At 41.3% G+C, this 19,668-nt stretch overlaps 2 protein-coding genes across 2 annotated transcripts in view; both read right to left on the bottom strand.

The window, feature by feature from the left end:
* GPR50 (G protein-coupled receptor 50) overlaps positions 1-19,059 on the bottom strand; it is a 137,190-nt gene extending 118,131 nt beyond the window's left edge. The window contains exon 1 of the mRNA XM_051968687.1: positions 18,961-19,059. The gene's annotated coding sequence lies outside the window, so the exon portion shown is untranslated. The remainder of the gene's footprint in view (positions 1-18,960) is intronic.
* The window catches only part of HMGB3 (high mobility group box 3), a 48,121-nt gene continuing 42,280 nt past the window's right edge, over positions 13,828-19,668 (bottom strand). Inside the window, exon 4 of the mRNA XM_051968693.1 lies at positions 13,828-19,190. Coding sequence (XP_051824653.1) covers positions 19,080-19,190 — 111 coding nt within the window. The 3' untranslated portion in view covers positions 13,828-19,079. The remainder of the gene's footprint in view (positions 19,191-19,668) is intronic.

Here is a 19,668-nt window from a genome sequence, read left to right on the forward strand (position 1 = left end):
CCATTGATTGACTTAGAAAACCTCAACTTAACATTATCCATGTTGTATCACTTATTATTTTGTGACAAGTTTCCCAATTTCATTTTAATCTAACTGCCGCTATCCCAGACCACACAGACAGCTAGGTGGCCCAGTGAAGAGAATGACGCTGGATGAGTCACTTAATCACTGTGCCTCAGTTTCCTCATCTAACCACCTCTCAAATTGGCTAAGATGACAGGAAAAGATAATGATAGCTAGAAAATACTAGCACCTATTTCAGAGGATTGTTGGGAGGATCAATCGGCTTCATAAAGCAATGCATAAATGTCAGTTATTATTATTATTATTTTCCCCTTTGGAACCCAGTGCTCCTGCAATGAAAGCTCAGACTTCTGGCTCCCAGACATACTTCCTGCTCTGATCCAGTTCCCGCTAAACAAACTTTGACCTTTTGGGCTCTGCTTTTGGCCCCTTGCCTCTAGGTGGGTCAAGCCTGATAGGCTATTCTGCCAGCATCATTCCCTGCTCTGTGGAAGAGTCAGGGCCACTTGTTTGCCTGGGTCTGCCCCAAATCCCACTTCCAAGAGGATCAGAGCAGAAAGTGCAGCTTGGGAACTCAACCACACACTTAGGCTTCTGTGGGAAAATGTGTTCCAAGGTGAGCACCCAATTTATGACAAACTTTGGGCAGATAAATGGCATCAAGGTGATGCTTAAGGTAGTTTCCAGTGATAAGTTTTATGGCTCAAGTCAAGAGCTCCTCTGAATCTGCATGTCATCTTTCCATAGGTGATGCCCACTTCTCTCATCCCCGGTCTCTGGATCTATCTCTACAGAGAGAGCCCAGAGGCATCATAAAACCATCTTGTCCAAAACAAACCTATCATTTTTTCTTTCAAACCTGAATTTATCCAATGTTCCTATAGCAGTTAAGAATGCCGTCATCCTAGTCACCAAAGTTCATGATCTGAGTCATTCTTGACTCTTCCCTTTCCCTGGCCTTTCTCCTCAGGCTGCCAATCTTACCACCTCTAATGGCACATCTTGCTAACTCTTTCCCCTTCTCTCCACTCCCATTGACACCATAATGTCCCTGACCTTGTGGCATTTTGGTTGGAGTCACTTTGGTGATACAGGGAGGCAATAAAAACAAAACTTCCTGCCTTCAAGGAATTCATTGTCCCAGAGTTCTGTTTGTTGCATTTCACTACAGCCAAGATTATCTTCTCAGCTGAGCCATTTGTGCTAAATAAGAAGATCTCTACTGTGTCTGTATCCCAAAGAGATCATGAAAAAGAGCAAAAGACCCACTTGTGCAAATATGTTTGTAACAGCCCTTTTTGGCTGCTGGAACTAGAAGGAACTGGAAACTGAGTGGATGCCCAAAAGTTAAGGAGTGGCTGAATAAATTGTGGTATATAAATGTAATGAAATATTATTGCTCTGTAAGAAATGAGAGCAGGCTGATTTCAGAGAGACCTGGAGAGACTTACATGAACTGATGCTGAGTGAAGTGAGCAGAATGAAGAGAACATCTTACACAGCAACAACAAGATTTTGTGATGATCAACTCTGATGAACGTGGCTCTTTTCAACAGTGAGGTGATTCGGGCCCATTCCAATAGACTTGTGATGGAGAGAGCCATCTGCATCCAGAGAGAGACTGTGGGGGCTGAATGTGGATCACAACATAACATTTTCACCTTTTTTGTTGTTGTTTGCTTGCATTTAGTTTTCTTTCTCATTTTTTTTCCTTTTTGATCTGATTTTTCTTGTGCAGCAAGATAGGGGTATGTGCAGGAGTTGTACATATTTGACATATATTGGATTGCTTGCTGTCTGGGGGATGGTAGAAGGGAGGGAGAAAGGTTTGGAGCAGAGGGCTTTGCAGGGGTGAGTGTTGAAGGCTGTGTTTTGAAAATAAAAAGCTGTTATTTAAAAAAACAGTAAATAAATAAGAAGACATCTAGGGCATGACTCTTCCTACACTCCTAATGCCAAGGCCAAGGACCATACACTTCTCTTCTATCTTTCTTCCTGCCTCCTCCCCGCCCCCCATTAAATCCCCTCCTATGATTGCTTGGGGCCAAGTTCCTACCATCTGCCCTAGATCAAACTCAGGTCTGCTCCTTCTCCCAATGGCTCTGGTCCAGTGGAAATATTGTAGCAAAGGTGTTAAATCCTAGAGAATGTGATGGGAAGGAAAGTAGCTAAGAAGGAGCTCTGCCACAATAGTCAATGACATAATAATCTAGTGTTTGATAAACCTAAAGTCTCCAGCTTCTGGAATAAGAACTCACAATTTGACAAAAATTGCTGGTAAAACTGGAAAATCATATAGTAGAAACTAGACACTGACCGACACGTAACACCCTATATACCAAGATAAGGTCAAAATGGGTTCATGATTTAGAGATAAAGGGTGATACTATAAGCAAATTAGGAGAGCCTGGGATAGTCTACCTCTCAGATCTGTGGAGAAGGGAAGAATTTGTGGCCAGAGAAGAATTAGAGAACATTGTGAATAGATAATTTTGGTTACATTAAGTTAAAAAGGTTTTGCACAAATATAATGAAAGCAATCAAAGTTAGAAGGGAAACGGAAAGCTTTTACAGCCAGTGTTTCTAAAATATAGAGAAAAGTGATTCAAGTTTACCTATAAAGAGTCAATGAATATGAAAGACAATTTTCAGAATTAAAGCCATTTCTAGTCATAAAAAATGCTCTAAATCACTATTGATTAGAGAAATGCAAATTAAGGCAACTCTGGGATACCACTAAACACCTCTCAGGTTGGCTAAGATGACAGGAAAAGATAATGATAAATGTTGGAGGAGATGTGGGACTTGTGAAATGATGCAACCCTTCTAGAGAGCAATTTGGAATTATGCCCAAAGAGCTATCAAACTGTGCATGTTTTGATTCAGTAGTATTTCTACTGCTGAATCCCAAAGAGCATAAAAGAGGGAAAGGGACCCACATGTGCAAAAATGTTAGTGGCAGCCCTTTTTGTAGTGGCAAGGAACTGAATGGATGCCCATCAGCTGGGAAATGTCTGAATAAGTTATAGTATATGAATGTGATGGGATATGATTATTTAAGAAATGATGAACAGACTGATTTCAGAAAAGCCTGGGGAGACTGACATGAACTGATGCTGACTGAAGTTAGCAGAATCAGGAGAATATTGTACACAGTAATAACAAAATTATGAGACATCAACTGTGATGGATGTGGCTCTTTTCAACAAGTAGGCGATTCAGGCCAATTCCAATAGACTTGTGATGGAGAGAGCCATCTGCATCCAGAGAAGGGACTCTGGGGACTGAGTGTGGATCACAACATAGTATTTTCATTTTGTTATTGTTTGTTTGCTTGGTTTATTGTCTTCTTGTGTTTTTTCTCTTTTGATGTGATTTTTCTTGTGCAGCAGGACAAATACAGAAATATGTTTAGAAGAATTACACATGTTTAGCCTATATTGAATTGCTTGCTGACTTGGAGAAGGGGAAGGGAAGGAGAATGAGAGAAAAATGGAACACAAAGTTTTGCAGAGGTGAATGTTGAAAACTATCTTTGCATGTATTTGAAAAATAAAATACTATTTAAAACTCAAAAAAAGAAAAAAGAAAAAGGAGTTCTGCACAGTTCTAACCAGTAATTGCATAGCAGAATTCTCATGGAACTCTTTGGGCTATGAAAGCCAGGATGAGATGAGTTGGAGTAAATGGGATCTTGTTCTGGTCCCCCAACCACTCTCCATCCCTTTTTAGTTTGTACAGTAAGTTTATAAGCAGCCAATATAAAGTAGCAACAACAGGAAGTAAGATTGCTAAGGGAAACCTGGGAGTCCCTTACACATTGTTCCAAAGTCTGGTTTTTCTTGCACAACATGACAAATATGGAAATATGTTTAAAAGGATTGCACATATTTAACTTATATCAGATTGCTTGCTGTCTTGGGGAGGAGGGAGGTAAGGAAGAAGAAGAAAAATCTGGAACACAAAGTCTTATAAAATGGATGTTGAAAACTATCTTTACATGTATTTGAAAAATAAAATACTACAGAAAAAATTTTTAAAAATTAAAAAAATCCTTTCCCCAAGAGTCTAACTGATCAATTGTATCATATAGTAACTAACAGTCACATCCTGATAATGTGTGCAGAATCAGCAGAAGTCCTCTAGCTGTTGTTGGCAAGGCCTTTCAGGCCTATGAAATGAAAACTCCAGACCAATTCCAGACCAGCAGAACATCAAAAAGTGCTGATGGTTTGGAGATGGAGTTTTGAAGTTTCGCCTATAACTTTGAGATGATTTTGATATTGATGATCTAAGCCCAAGGTAGCATAAATAAGAGTTAGTGTGTTGCCCCCAAAAAACCCTATACAAAGGAGACCTCAAACCACTGGCCCCAGGCCTATTCCTCTCCATGGGGTCCGTGCTGCCAACGCTAAGCCATGGGCTTCTCTCCCTCCTCGTCCTCTTCTTCACCATCCCATTCCCTGTCCTGAGCTGCACCATTTGCTTCTGTACCTCTTTTGCCATCTGTGTCTGCCTTTATGAGCTTTTCACCTCTATGCCCAACCTCGGTGGTTATTAAATGGTGATTGCTGCCAGCCATGCTCTTTCCCAGAGAGTACCCAAAGAACTAGAGTTGCCCGCCCATATTTCATAATTTCATAGGTGAGTCCCAACAAAAAGACCCTGTATCGTCCATAATATGTGATACACATCCAAAGGATGTAAGTGAGGGCTTCTAACCTGGCACTGTCAGGGATTCCAAGCTTGCTGGGCCCCTAGAGATCCCCAGTGTGAGCACTTTGCCCTTTTGTATGCCCTGGTTGCATAGCTGTCACTGAGACTTCCACCTCTAACTTGATAACTGAAAGGCAGAGAGGGAGGGAAGGAGGGACAAAGCAGGACAGGACTGGCCCTGTACCTTCCTGGAGGAGACAGCAGGAGGCCTCTTGAAATATGGCTGGGACAAGTGCAGTGTACAACAATGGCCAGTGGTGAAAGCAGAGGACCGAGTGGCCCATCTGAGGCCACGTGCACAGACCGTCACGCAAGCACAGCCAGACTGCCCCCTATGGCCTCCCCACCGTCCCTTTGCAAAAGGAAGTCTGGGGAGAGACTTCCTAAGGGAGAAGGGCCTCCGAGCCCAACACGTAGTGCCACACAAAGAGAAAGAGACAGAGAGACACACACACACATAGAGAGACAGAGTCAGAGAGACACACACACAGAGAAACAGAGACACATATACATGGAGAAAGAGAAAGAGAGAGAGATACATGCAGAGAGACAGAGAGATACATATACATGGAGAAAGAAAGAGACAGAGACACAGAGAGATACATATACATGGAGAAAGAGAAAGAGACAGAGAGACATACACACAGAAACACAGAAACATACATACGCCTAAGGAAAGAGAAAGAGACACAGAGACAAAGAGATATACATAGAGAGACAGAGACACACACACAGAGACACAGGAAAAGAAACAGAGACAGAGAGACACACATACACATAGGGAAAGAGACAGAGAGACACTGACAGAAAAACAGAGAGACACATATACATAAAGAGAAAGACAGAGAAACAGAAACAGAAACAAAGAAATACACACATAGAGAGAGACAGAGACACATACAGAGACACACATACATATAGGGAAAGAGAAAGAGACAGAGACATCCATTTGTGATCCACTTTGCCTATGAAACCTGAGGACCAATGAGAAGACCGTGCTATGAAGCTAAAAAAAGCCATGAGGAATGGTAGGAAGCCAGAGATAGAGGAGAGGAAATGAGGAAGGAAACAGAATTTATTTATTTATATAGCACCTACTATGTGCCAGGCACTATGCTGAGTGCTTTACAAATATTATCTCACTTGATCCTCACAAAGTAGGTAAGTTATTATTGTTATTATTCCCATTATACAGTTGAGGAAACCGAGGCAAACAGAAGTTAAATGCCTTGCCCAGAATCTCACAGCTAATAACCATCTGAGGCCAGATTTGAGTGCAGATCTTCCTGACTCCAGCACTGGTGTGGAACCCCTAATACTGTCATCCAGCAGGAGATCGCGACTGGAAGTCTCTCTTTTTATTCTCCCCTCTTTCAAATAAACTGAACTGTGCACATACAAACGGTAACACTGGCTTCCTTTGAAGAATGGAATATACTGGGCAACCATCTTCCAAGTTTCCTGTGTTGGGGCCGAGTCAGGAGAAGGGATGACACTTAACCAAGTATCCTTTTACAAGTTGGAATTATGCAAATTAAGTGAGGAAAATTTCCATACCCTTTGAACCAGACATTCCACTGCTAGTATATACTCCAAGGAGGTCACTGATAAGAAGAAAGGATCCATATACTCCAAAATATTTGTAGAAGGACTTTCTGTTTTAGCAAAGAACTAGAAAAAACAAAAACAAAAAGTAGATACCCATTGCCTGGGGAATAGATATACAAACTGTGATACTTGAATGTGATGTTACTTTTGGAACTAGAATGTTACTAAAAAAAAGAATGTTACTTTTTTGGAACTAATGATGAAATACAGAGAATCATAGAAAGCTCTATATGAACTGATGAAGAGCCAAAAAGACAATATATACAATGACTACAGCAAAGTACACACATAGAACAACACAAAGAAATGAAGAGTGAGAGTTGCAAAATTATAAAGAACAAATGTAACCAAGGCAATCCCAATAAACTTTAGACAGAAAATGCCCTCTGCATCCAGAAAAAGAACTATGGAGATTGAATGTAAATCAACACATGCCATGTTCACCTCTTTCCTCTGTTTTGTTTTTCTCTCCCATGGTTTTTCCCTTTTGTTCTGATTTTTCTCTCCCAATATGATTCATAAGGAAATGTGTATTACAAGCCATTCTCCAACTGATAAATGATCAAAGAATATGAACAATTTTCTGACAAAGAAATTAAAAACTTTCTAGTCATGAAAAAATGATCTAAATCACTGTTGATCAGAGAAATACAAATTAAGACATCTCTGAGGTACCACTACACATCTCTCAGACTGGCTAACATGACCGGAAGAGAATGATAAATGTTGGAGGGGATGTGGGAAAACTGGAACAGTAATTCATTGTTGGTGGAGTTGTGACCAGATCCAGCCATTCTGGAGAGCAATTTGGAACTATGCTCAAAAAGTTATCAAACTGTGCATACCCTTTGATCCAGCAGTGTTACTACTGAGCCTGTATCCCAAAGAGATCCTAAAGGAGGGAAAGGGACCCACAGGTGTAAAAATGTTTGTAGTACCCCTTTTTGTAGTGGCAAAGAACTGGAAACTGACTGGATGCCCATCAGTTGGGGAATGACTGAATAAGTTATAGTATAGGAAGGTCATGGGATATTATTGTTCTATAAGAAATGATCAACAGAATGATTTCAGAAAGGTCTGGAGAAACTTACATGAACTAATGCTGAGGGAAGTGAGTAGAACCAAGACAACATTGTATTACGGCAACAAGATAATGTGATGATCAACTCTGATGAACGTGGTTCTTTTCAACAGTGAGGTGATTCGAGCCAATTCCAATAGACTTGGGATGGAGAGAGCCATCTGCATCCAGAGAGAGGACTATGGGAATTGAATGTATATCACAACATAGTATTTTCACCTTTTTGTTGTTGTTTGCTGGCTTCTTATTTTCTTTCTCATTTTTTTTTTCTTTTTGATTTGATTTTTCTTGCACAGCATGATAAATGTGGAAATATGTATACAAGAATTACACACGTTTAATCTATAATGGATTACTTGTTATCTAGGAGAGGAGGGTAGGGGGAAGGGAGGGAGAAAAAGTTGGAACACAAGGTTTTGCAAGAGTGAATGGTGAAAACGATCTTTGCATGTATTTTGAAAATAAAAAGCTATTATTAAAAAAAAAAAAGGAAATGTGTAATAAAAAAATATGATCCTAGAGAAGGGAGGTGAGAAGATCTATCCACTTCTGTGAAAGTGGGGCTACATAGAGTCTTTTTGTTTAGCTCTTAAATCTCTTCATAACCTGGCCCCTTCCTGATTCTCCATTCTCCTGCCAATCTCTTCCTCAATACACACCATTCGAACCAAGCACACAGGACTCACTGTTCTTCCTCTCCAAGAACATTCCACCCCCCATCTCCAGGCCTTTGCACTGGCTATTCCACCTGCCTAAAATGCTCTCCCTCCCAGTCTCCCAACCTTTTTTGCTCCTCTCATTTGGTAGTAGTATCCCTTTTATATGACATGTTGTCTACTTTCATCTGTATTCATTTTGAGTATCATGATTTAGATATTTTCTCCCTCACTGGAATGTAAATTCCTTTGCCTTTTCTTTATATACCCAGCTTTAAGCACAGTGTCTGACACATCATAAAGTTTTATAGATTGATCGACTGGCTTCCTGTGTCACCCTGGGCAAATTTCTTCTCATCCTTGGGGAACAATATGCAATTTCTGTAAGATGAGGAGTGTTGAACTAAATGGTCCTTAAGGTTCCATCCAGTTCAGAATCTAATCAAAAAGTGGTCAATGGCTCTGGTAAGGCCCTGAACAAATCCAGTGAACTATATGGCATGTAGAAGTTGAATCATTTAGGATGTCCAATGTGATGAGAACTTGGGTGACCTTATACCACACTTGCCTTTTCCAAGACAGGTGAAGACAACTTGCAAACATCCTTTGGTACACAATCAGCATCATGTTTGTGGTTGAGAGATAGCTTGCACTGATCTGTTTCATGATTCATGTCAACAATCTTAACAAATCTAAAGTTTTGGAGAGGGCAAAGGCAACATAGGAGAGTAGCAGGAATCATCTCACTCTAAAACTCCTCCAAGAAGATATAGAAAATAGACCGGATCCTCATGGAGAAATTCAAGAAAAAGTCATAAGGAGTCATTTTTCCAGCAAAGGTTAGCACAGGGAGATAGAAAGGTTGGTGTACCATGGAAAAAAAGGGGGCCCAGAGATCTAGCACAGAAGAGCATAAACCTTCGTAGAGTGCTGGAACAGGTTACTGCTTACTGTTTACTACCCAGTTCTAGCTCACAGATCCAGGGTAGTTTAAGAAGGGGATCTACCCTCTGGACTGATATTCTGGGATAAGGAGCAATCACAGGCCCTAGGCTATGTAACAAGAGAGGAATAAGTTCTGAAACAAGCAGTAACAGTATAGCTCAGCTCCTCTCACTCCTAAAAGTAGAGCAAGATCTCAGTTTCAGCTTCTAACCAAGTCTGAAGCCTGCAGAATAATAACCAGGGCAGGAATCCTAGACCAGAGGAGAGTCTAATGTCCTTTCATTCTATGCCAGCATATCTTCCCAGCTGGCTGATGGGGGCTAAATCTAGCAGCACTCCCAAATCCATATCAAGAACTTGCAAAGTTCAAACCAAAGGGATATTAATTAAGTCTTTTTCCTGAATCAGATTTCTCTTGGAGCACTTGGGTCTCCAGCCTAAGCGCTCTATGAGATCTTAGAATAACACAATATTCAGCAATTCGAGAAAACAACATGAAGACTAGGACCAAAAAAGTACACAGAGTCCAGCCTCAACTTCAAGTCCATAGTCAGGAAGCAGGCTAGAAGAATAAGCAACATAAAAAAAGGAAAATAAAAGGAATCCCACGATCAAAAGCTGTTTTGGAGAGAGGGATGTTCAAGACACAAGCCCAGAAGAAGAGAATGGTTCTAAAATATCTACAAGCAAAGCCTCAAAGGAAAGCACACTTTGAGCACAAATTCAACTGGAATTCCTGGAAGAAATAAAGCAAGGTCATAAAGAAAAGTTTTTAAAAAATGTTTTTAAATGAAATGAAGGCACTGAAAGGGGGGAAAATGGCAAAGAAATGAGAGCTCTTAAAGAAAAAATTGAAAAAAAGAATTACACCAAGTAACAGCTTGGCCCAAGACATGCAAAACCTCCCTTAAGCAATAAATTACTTGGAATTTAGAAGGTACCAAATAGAAGCCAAAGAGAGATAACAAGAAATGTTAAAAAAAATAAATAAATAAAGTCAAATGTGTGTGTATATATATATATGTGTGTGTGTGTGTGTGTAGATATATATATATATATATATATATATATAGTATTTAACATATACTTTAACATATTTAACATGTATTGCTCTATCTGTGGATCTGGGGGAGGGAGGAGGAGGAAGGAGGGGAAAAATTGGAACAAAAGGTTTTACAATTGTCAATACTGAAAAATTACTCATGCATATATCTTGTAAATAAAAAGTCATAATAATAAAAAATAAAGTCAAAAGACTGAAAAATCTTTTTAAAAAAGGATATCTTAGCAAAAAGAAAAACTGACCTAGAAAACAATCAAGAATAAAGGTCTCAATTCTAAAATATAGAGAGAATTGACTCTAATTTATAAGAATTCAAGCCATTCTCCAATTAATAAATGGTCAAAGGATATGAACAGACAATTTTCAGATGAAAAAATTAAAACCATTCCTAGTCATGTGAAAACATGCTCTAAATCACTATTGATCAGAGAAATGAAAATTAAGACAACTCTGAGATAACATTACATACCTCTCAGATTGGCTAAGATAAAAGAAAAGACAATGAGGAAGGGATACAGGAAAACTGGGACACTAATACATGTGAAGTTGTGAAGTGATCCAACCATTCTGGAGAGCAATCTGGAATTATATCCAAAGGGCTATCCAACTGTGCATACCCTTTGATCCAGCAGTGTCTCTACTGGGCCTGTATTCCAAAGAGATCTTAAAGGAGGGAAAGGGACCCACATGTACAAAAATGTTTGTGGCAGCCCTTTGTATAGTAGCAAGGAACTGGAAACTGAGTGTGTGCTCATCAGTTGGAGAATGGCTGAATAAGTTATGGTATATGAATGTTAGGGAATATTATTGTTCTGTAAGAAATGACCAGCAGGATGATTACAGAGAGGCCTGGAGAAACTTACATGAACTGACGCTGAGTGAAATGAGCAGAACCAGGAGATCATTATACACGGCAACAGTAAGATTATATGATGATCAGTTCTGATGGACGTGGCTCTTTCCAACAATGAGATGATTCCAATGACCCTGTGATGAAGAGAGCCATCTATACCCAGAGAGAGGACTGTGGGACTGAGTACTGATCACAACATAGCATTCTCACTGTTGTTTGCTTGCATTTTATTTTCTTTCTCATTTTTTTCCTTTTTTGATTTGATTTTTCTTGTACAGCAAGATAATTGTATGAATAGGTATGCATATATTGGATTTAACATATATTTTTACCATGTTTAACATATATTGGATTACTTGCTACCTAGGGAAGGGGAAAGGGGGGGATTGGAACACAAGGTTTTGCAAGGGAAAATATTGAAAAATTATCCATGCATATCTTTTGAAAATTAAAAAGTTTTAATTAAAAAAAAATAAAGAAAACAATCAAGAAGAGACTATTGAAGAATCATTGGAATATCTGAAAGCCATGACCAAAAAAAATCCAAAGAAACCCAGACATAAAATTTTAAGAAATCTTAAAAAAAAAACAAACAAACAACTATCCAGATATCTTTGGGCCAGAGGAAAGTAGAAAAAGAAAGAATCCATTGGCCAACTCCTGAAAGAAACCCCCAAATGAAAACTCCCAGAAATACAACAGCCAAAAGCCAAAGTTTCCAGGTCAAAGAAAAACAGTGGGAGAAGCCAGAAGAAAGAATTAAAGCACCAAGGAGCCACTCAGAATCACAATTTAACAGCCATCACTATGAAGAAATAGAGAGCTTAGAATGCAATATTCTAGAAAGCAAATGAGGGAAACTTACAACCAAGAATGACTTACCAAGCAAAAGTGGGTATGATGGGGAGGAGTGGGGAATGAACTTTTAATGAAATATTGAACTTTCAAGCATTCCTGATGAAAAGAGCACAGATGCAAAAAACCTCAAAATAACACAAAAACACCTCTGAAATTCCAACACACAAGTTAAGGGAATAATAAAACTAATGATAAGGTAAAAAACAAAGAAGTGATCTTAAAGGATAAAAGGAGGATATTCAGATGAGATGCATCCCCTTTGTACCCTGTCATCAGGATCTCAGAAGGAGTCTAATTGAATAGAAAGCCTGGGAGTGTGCTTTTTAGGTATTAATCTTAAAAGAAAGGTGAAAAGGAATGCTCTGCCAGGAAAAGAAGAGGAAGGCTAGGAAAAATCATGGCTTATGATCAGAGTGTGCAAGGAAAAGTGTATACCAAGGAGGAAGAAGTGGAGGTGAGGAACTAACACTTCAATGTCACTCCTGTGTAATCCGGCTAAAGGAGGAAATAATACTTATAACCTAAATGGACAAAGAAATATCTTTCCCTTTAGAGTAAAATAAGGAAAGGGGAGATGAGGGATTAAGAGGGAAGCCACATTAAAGAAGGGATTAGTCCTAAGCAACACAAACTCTAACCAAAAATGTACCAAAAGATTTACAACTCCTTTTGAGGTGACAAAGAATGAAATCTTATAGAGGATGTCCACCTCTAACTTGATGAACTGGAAGGCACTGAGAGAAGGAAGAAAAGAGAGAGGAAAGGAGGGAGGGAATAAAGAATGGAGGTAGGTGATATGGACTTATTCTCTTGCCCTGTCAGGAAAAAAGCCCATCTGATTATTAGTAGGTATAATCAATTTCCATACTATCCTGTTTGTATAGAGTGATTGTATGGAATTCTTTATCAGCCTCCATAGTCTATCTCTCAAACTTCTGGGCATCTTTAAACAACCTTTGAGATACTGATCAGCATATCTTTAGACAGGTCTGGGCCCTATGTACCAGGTATTCCATCTGGCTCCTGAAGCCCTCCCTAGTCCAGAGGAAACCCCGATGCTGTATGTCCCTATAAAAAATTCTGCTTTTGATGCAGATCTTTGCTAAGACCTTTTCAGAAGTAAACCTACAATGAGGTACTTCCTCTCTTTCTCTCCCTCATGAGGCCTTCCCTTTAAAGGCATCTTTCTCCTTACTCTAGCTAACTGCGATTAGTCTGTTTAATCTGTCTGTCAAAGAGCATAGCCAAGCCTCCTGGCACATTCCTTTAATGGATTCTTCCAAACTCCTTTCCCTGGGAATGAAAACCCAATTGCTCTCCCAACTCTATTTCATATTTGCCATTCTTGGTGCTCATTTTACCTCTTCATTCTGTTTGGGACCTCTTCTCCTAAATAAACCTACCTTTTGCCAAAGAGGATGGTCATTGTGAATTTGTCATATGTTAATTTAGAACCAGGAGTTGCTATCATAATCTCATCACAGGTAGAAAGAGAGGGACGGAGGGAGGGAAGAAGGGACAGAGAAACAGAGGAAACTGGCTGTCTTGTTTTCCCGGATGGGACAACAGGAAGCCTCTTGAAATATGGGTGGGACAAACTGCAGTGAGCAACAATGGCCAGTAGGTGATAGCAGAGAGCTAAATGGACAAATCCAAGCCCCAACCCATATGCAAAGGAAAGCCCATGAGGCACTCCAACCCAGCCTCTTTCTCCCCCCCCCTCTCCCCCCCGCCCCCTCTCCCCTCTCCTCCGGGCCCCACACACGGCAGCAGCTGCACCAGGCAGAGCCCACCCCAAAAGCCTGGGAAGAAGGCTGTGTCCAGAGTCACAGCAATGAGTTCAAATTCCAGCTCTCCTGGGTGACCTTGGACTGCTCATCTGTAAGATGAGGACATGTTGAATTCAAGAGGCCTATGAAATATCGGTGGAGTTTGAAGTGTCTGATGGGTAGTTGTTTGATATGAACACACACACACACACACACACACACACACACACAGAAAGCTATTGTAATACAATTAGTTTCCGTTTGTATCTTATGTATTTTATTTTATGCATTTAGAAACATGAGCTCTGAGAAGGGGCGGACAGCTTCTGGGCAACTACCTAAAGGGCCCGTGACCCAAAAAAAGGCTGGCTAGCCCTGCCCAGATGATCTCTTCCAACCCTGGAATTTCTGTTCCTGGGATTACTTCTCTAGGCTGTGGCGGCAGCAGCTGGCACCTTGTCTATGGCACCTTAGAAGGAGACCCCAACTGGCAGGTCCAGTAGCAGTGCCTCTTCAAAGAAAGGCAAACAGCAGTCTCTGCTCTCCAGAAGCCCTCAGGCTTCCCAGAGGAGACCAGATGCAAACAGGACATCCACAGGAGAGTATGGAGAAGAAGGGAGAGAGAAAAAGAGGCCCAGTTGGGCTGTCTTGTGATCCCGGATGGGACAAATGGGAAGCCTCTTGGAATAAAGGCGGGAAAAATTGCAGTGAGCAACCACAGCAGTACGTAACAGCAGAGAGCTAACTGGCCAAATCCATGGAGAAGGCACTAGAATCATGGAGCTTCAGGAAAGGCTCCTTCCTGGCAGAAGATGCAACTTTCATTGAGACTCATAGGAAGCTAGGGAAGGCCCGAGGCTGAGTGAGCAGGGCAAGAGTGCCAGGCTCAGGGAAAGGCCACTTTTGTTTCCAAACTTTGAAGTGTCCTCTGGAAAGAACAGTAAGGAGGCCAGAGACTGCAATAGTCAGACAAGACCCAGTGGTAAAGGGCTTTAAATGCTAATCAGGGAATATTCTATTTGATCCTGGCAATAATAGGGTTCTACTGGAATTGACTGACTGGGGTTGAGGGGGCACTTTAGAAAGTTCAATTTACTGAGTGGAGGTTGCTGAGATTGAGGTAGGAAGAGGGAGAGACAGGGAAGGAGAATAAACAGAAACCTATTACCATTGTCCAGGAAAGAGATGATACCAGGGTGGCTGCAGTGTCAGAGGAGAGCAGAGCTTTATAAATAAGATGGTGTGAGGGCTGGGAGCGTGGGGGGGTGGGAGGGAGGCAGGAAGAGACAGTGAGGGGGGGTGGTATCTACATTGTGAGGCTGGATGCCTGGGAACAGGGTGGTTCCCTAAACAATAACAGGAGAGTTTAGGAAGAGGAGAGGTTTGGGGAGGGGGGAGACTAGAAAATAAATTCCAATTTGCACAGGTTGAATTGAAAGCATCTATGGGACATTCAGTCTGAGGTGTCTAATAGCTGGAGGTTGGGGCTGAATGATTAGATCTGAGAATCAGCTACATAGAGATGATCATTGAAAACATGTGAGCTGTGAATTCACCAACTGAAAGGATATAGAAGGTCACCTTGTGCCCTGAAAATTGGCAACGACAAAAAATTGTAAATAGTCAATGCCGGAAGGGTTGTGGAATGCTACAGACGTGCTGTCAGTGGAGGTGTGAACTGACACAACCACTCTGGAAGGCAATTTGGAATCGAGGGAATAACATTTGAACTGGAAACCCATTACTGGGATTGTGTCCCAAGGAAACTATATATAAGGAGAAAGTAAACACCAAAATCTTTACAGCAACACTTTGAGTAATAACAAAGAATTGGAAATAAAGTAGACACCCAGAGGATGGGGACTGGCCAAACAAAGTGGGACATGAACGAAATGGAATATCACTATGCTACAAGAAATGATAAATCTATGAATACAGAGAAGCATGGAAAGAGCTACATGAATTGATCCAGAGTAAAATAAGCGGAACCAACAACACAAAATACACAATGAATACTACGATGCAAACAGAAAGAACAAGCACATACCAAGTGTCAGAAAATCATAAAAATCAAGCAGGATTCAAATGAAGAGATGGAAGAAATCCCCAACCCATTCCTCTGCAGAGCTGAGGTGCCCACTGGCATTATATGGCACACTTTTTTTTTTTAGACAATGTCAGTGCTCATTTTTTGCCTCATTTAAAAAAATACCATTTGTTATATGGGACAGCTCTCTGGGAAGGGAAGGGATGCAGAGAATAACAGTGATGATGTAGGAAAGAGAAGACATCGACAAAAACTTATTACAAATAAAGAAACAGAACAGGGAGGAGAGAAGAGGGCCCAGAACAGGATCTTGGGGGATACTCCCACAGTGATCAGCATGACCTGAATGAAGATCCAGCAACGGAGGCAGAGGAGGAGTGGTCAGAGAGGTAGGAGGAGAACCAGGAGAGAGCAGTGTCACGAAAACCTAGAGAGAAGAGAGCATCAAGAAGAGAGTGATCAATAGCATCAAACTTCGCAGGATTGGCAGAAGTCATTTACTTGACTATGCTTTTCTGAAGCTAAATGAGATTCTGGCCCTTCTTCAATCCCCAGGCCCTCTGGGGCCTTGGGCAGTTCCCTTCACCTGTGCAATTATGCCCTCCTCCCTGGCCCTCCACTCTCCAAACCTCTCTGGGCCTCTCATCTATAAAATGAAGAGGGTAGACTAGAGGGCCTCCAAAGTCCCTTATACCTCTGGGCCTATGGTGGGTGTCAAGCACTAGCTGGGGATAGACTCACAGAATCTTGGCAGATCAATGGAAGTCATTCATCTCCTGGGGGAGAAGGGAACCAGACTCCTAGGCCAAGGTTCTCTCCCCAGCTTCTTTAAATAGCCCCTTCAAGCACCTCTTCTTCCCTGGTTAGGGTTCCTAACCACTCTAACATTACTTTGTATTTACTTACCAGAAGGAAACTTGTTTCACCAAAACATGAATATAAGCTCCCTGAGGACAGGCACATTTAATTCACTCATTCATTTAGTTTCTGAATCTCCAAAGCCTAGGAAAAATGTCTGGGGCATAGAAAGCTCTACATAAATGTTTTTGAATTGATTTAAATGAGAAGGAAGGACAAAGGACTCACCACTCAGGCTGGGAATCCTAAAACTCAGGGGATGTTCCCAGGGCCCTCACTTAAAAACTCCAGTATTTCCTGGGAAGGAAACTGTATGGAGCAGTTGCCAGGAGCTGAAGTTCTTGCAAAGATGACGAACTGATGCAGAGAGAAGCAGCACCTCTCCTCTCTCCATCTTGAACCCTTGATGAAGTAATTCAACTTCACACTATCCTCTACTCTTCGATCCCTTGTTCCCCTTGGCCGATCCACCAATAAGACTTTGTCAAAAACCCAACCCCAAATTATACCCTCCCCTGTCCCCATCTGCTGTTCACTGGAGCTGGGGGGAAATCTCAAAACCATGCTGCCTGATTCCACTCTCAGAGGATGGGCCCCATCCCGAGTGGGCCATCCTTTCACTCCTACCCAGTAGATTCCCTGGCCTCCTCACCACAGGTTTCATTCCAAACCTTTCCTTCTCTCCTTGGGCCCCCACACCACTCCCTACCCACCCCCAACCTCTGTGCTGAGGACTTTGCCTCATCTGCTCTCTTTACCAGGAGCACTCACAGATGGGACAGCAACCAGGCTGGGATTTTCATCTTCCTCGGGGGACATCATAGGCGTGTCCACTGAGAGCTGGAAGGGACTTGAGGGGTCATAGGATTTGACACCTGGTTTTATAAATGAGGAAACTAAAACCTAGTTAGAAGTGACTTTCCAAGGTTTCCCCTTAATGGGTGGGAGGGACAAGGTGTGAACTTAGGCCCTTGAACCTAAATCCGGCACTTTGTCCACTATACCACACTGGGACCCATTGAATAGGACTGGAGATCCCTGGAGACATCCTCTTGTGATCCACTTTGCCTATGAAACCTGAGGACCAATGGAAGGAGCCATGAGGAATGGTGCCATGAGAAATGATAGGAGACCGGAAAAAGGATTGGGTATGGAAGTCATCCTGAGCCCCTGGTGCCTCTGACCAGCAAAGAACTGAAGATCAAGAAATAAGTCTCTTTCTGTTTCTCCAATCCTCTGCCTAGGGCTTTCCTCCAGCAGAACGATTACAAATGGAGATACTGTCTCATCATACTGAGAAATCTCATGAAAACAACTTCCAGGTTTCTTCAGTAAGGGCTAAGAGTCAGGAGAAAAGGATCAAATCTTACAAAAATATCCTTTCACAAAGGAGAATTATGCAAATAAAATGACTAAAATGTTCATACCCTTGGAACTAGAGTTTCCACCATATATTTTTCAAGGAGGTCAAAGATAAAATGAAAGGACCCACATTCTCCAAATTATTTTTTAGCAGCTCTTGTTCTGAGGAGAAAAAGCAGATGCCCATCAACTGGTGGACAGCTAAACAGATACTGTCGTATGACTGTGATGAAATGACACCGTGAAGTGACCGACATGATAACTACAGAGGAGTTTTACAAGACCTAGATGAACTGATGCAGAGGGAAGGAAATGAGGCCAAGAAAACAACACATGTGATTATTACAAAAATAAACATAACGAGCACAACAAAATCAAGAGTGAGACTTGTAAAACTACGAAAAACAAACATGGCCCTAGACAGAGGATATGAGAAGCCATTTCCATACCACTCCTGTACATAGAAAGTCCTTGGCTTAGTCATTCAACCACTGGCCCCTTCTAACCTTTCCAGATCTTCCATTCTTTATGACCCAGCTACACTGTCTCACACAGGATCCTCCATTTCCCATCTCCAGGCCTTTGCGCTGGCTGTTCCTCAAGTCTGGAACGCTCTCCCTCTCAAGCTCTGCTTCTTAGAATTTTTGCTTAATACTCATGTTAAATATCACTTCTTCCAGGAAGTTTTTCCTGGTCCTCAAGCCTGGTAATGTCATCTAATTTTCCATCTATTTCTATCTGCTTTTATCCTATATCTTCTGGCATATATATTTTTTCTTTTTTTTTTTTTCCTATCCATTGAAATGTAAGATCCTGAGACAGGTACTGGTTTTGCTTTTATTTTTTTATGCCTAACATTTCGTACAGTGTTCGACATAGTAAATTTTAAAAAAAATCTGCCTGTTGATTGATTAAATCTTAGGCATGCTCTTTCCATTTCTGGGGATCAGAAAATGAGGAGGCAGTAGAAAAGATGGCCTCTACCATCTCTTCCAAAATCTGCTCCTAAGCCAAGCCCCTACTGAGTCACCTAAGCCCAAGTCTCACTGTCATCTCTGGGGGGGCGGGGGGAAGGGGCCCTCTGGCCCCTGGTTTCAATGGCCTGTATGACTCTTCTTACCTGGCAGAGCTCACCCCTCAGGTCCCAGGTGCCTTCCAGTCAGCACAGCTTCTCTCTTGCCTGTGTGACGATAGGCCAAGTGGCTCTTCTTGATGGCCAGCCATTCTTCCCATTCTGGGCTAGCCTTTTTCCTCTTCATGGAAAAAAGAGTCAACAGAAACTGTGGTTCCAGCTCTTGGAATAACTTGTTCTATAAGCTTTGGCAAGTCACTCACGGCTAGTTTCTTTATCTGTCAAAATGAATGAAATGAGTACTTTAATTTCTTTTTTTCAAAAGTTTTCAATTAGATTTTCTTTTCTAAATACATTTAATTTTCAACATCTGTTTTTGTAATAAGACTTTGTGTTCCAAATTTTTCTCCCTCCCTTCCTTACTTTCCCTTCCCCAAGACAGCAAGCAATCTGATATAGGTTAAATATATGCAATTCTTTTCAACGTATTTTCATGTTTATTGTGTTTAGACTTCTTTAATTGCAGCAAAAATGTATTCAATATCTCTTACTGGCTATGCCCTGTGCTGGGCATTAAAAATACAAAAACCTAAATAAAATATCCAGGCTTTGAGGAGAGCACTATTCTATCATTTTGTTTCTGACATTTCACCGGATCCAAAAGCCAATTCTCAGTTGAATCACTGGAGCTCAATCGGAAGAAGCGGCACCAGGACCCTCCCTTCCCTCATGATCTCAAGGCATGTGTTAATAATT

The sequence above is a fragment of the Antechinus flavipes genome, chromosome X (assembly GCF_016432865.1).
Source record: "Antechinus flavipes isolate AdamAnt ecotype Samford, QLD, Australia chromosome X, AdamAnt_v2, whole genome shotgun sequence".
NCBI lineage: Eukaryota > Metazoa > Chordata > Mammalia > Dasyuromorphia > Dasyuridae > Antechinus > Antechinus flavipes.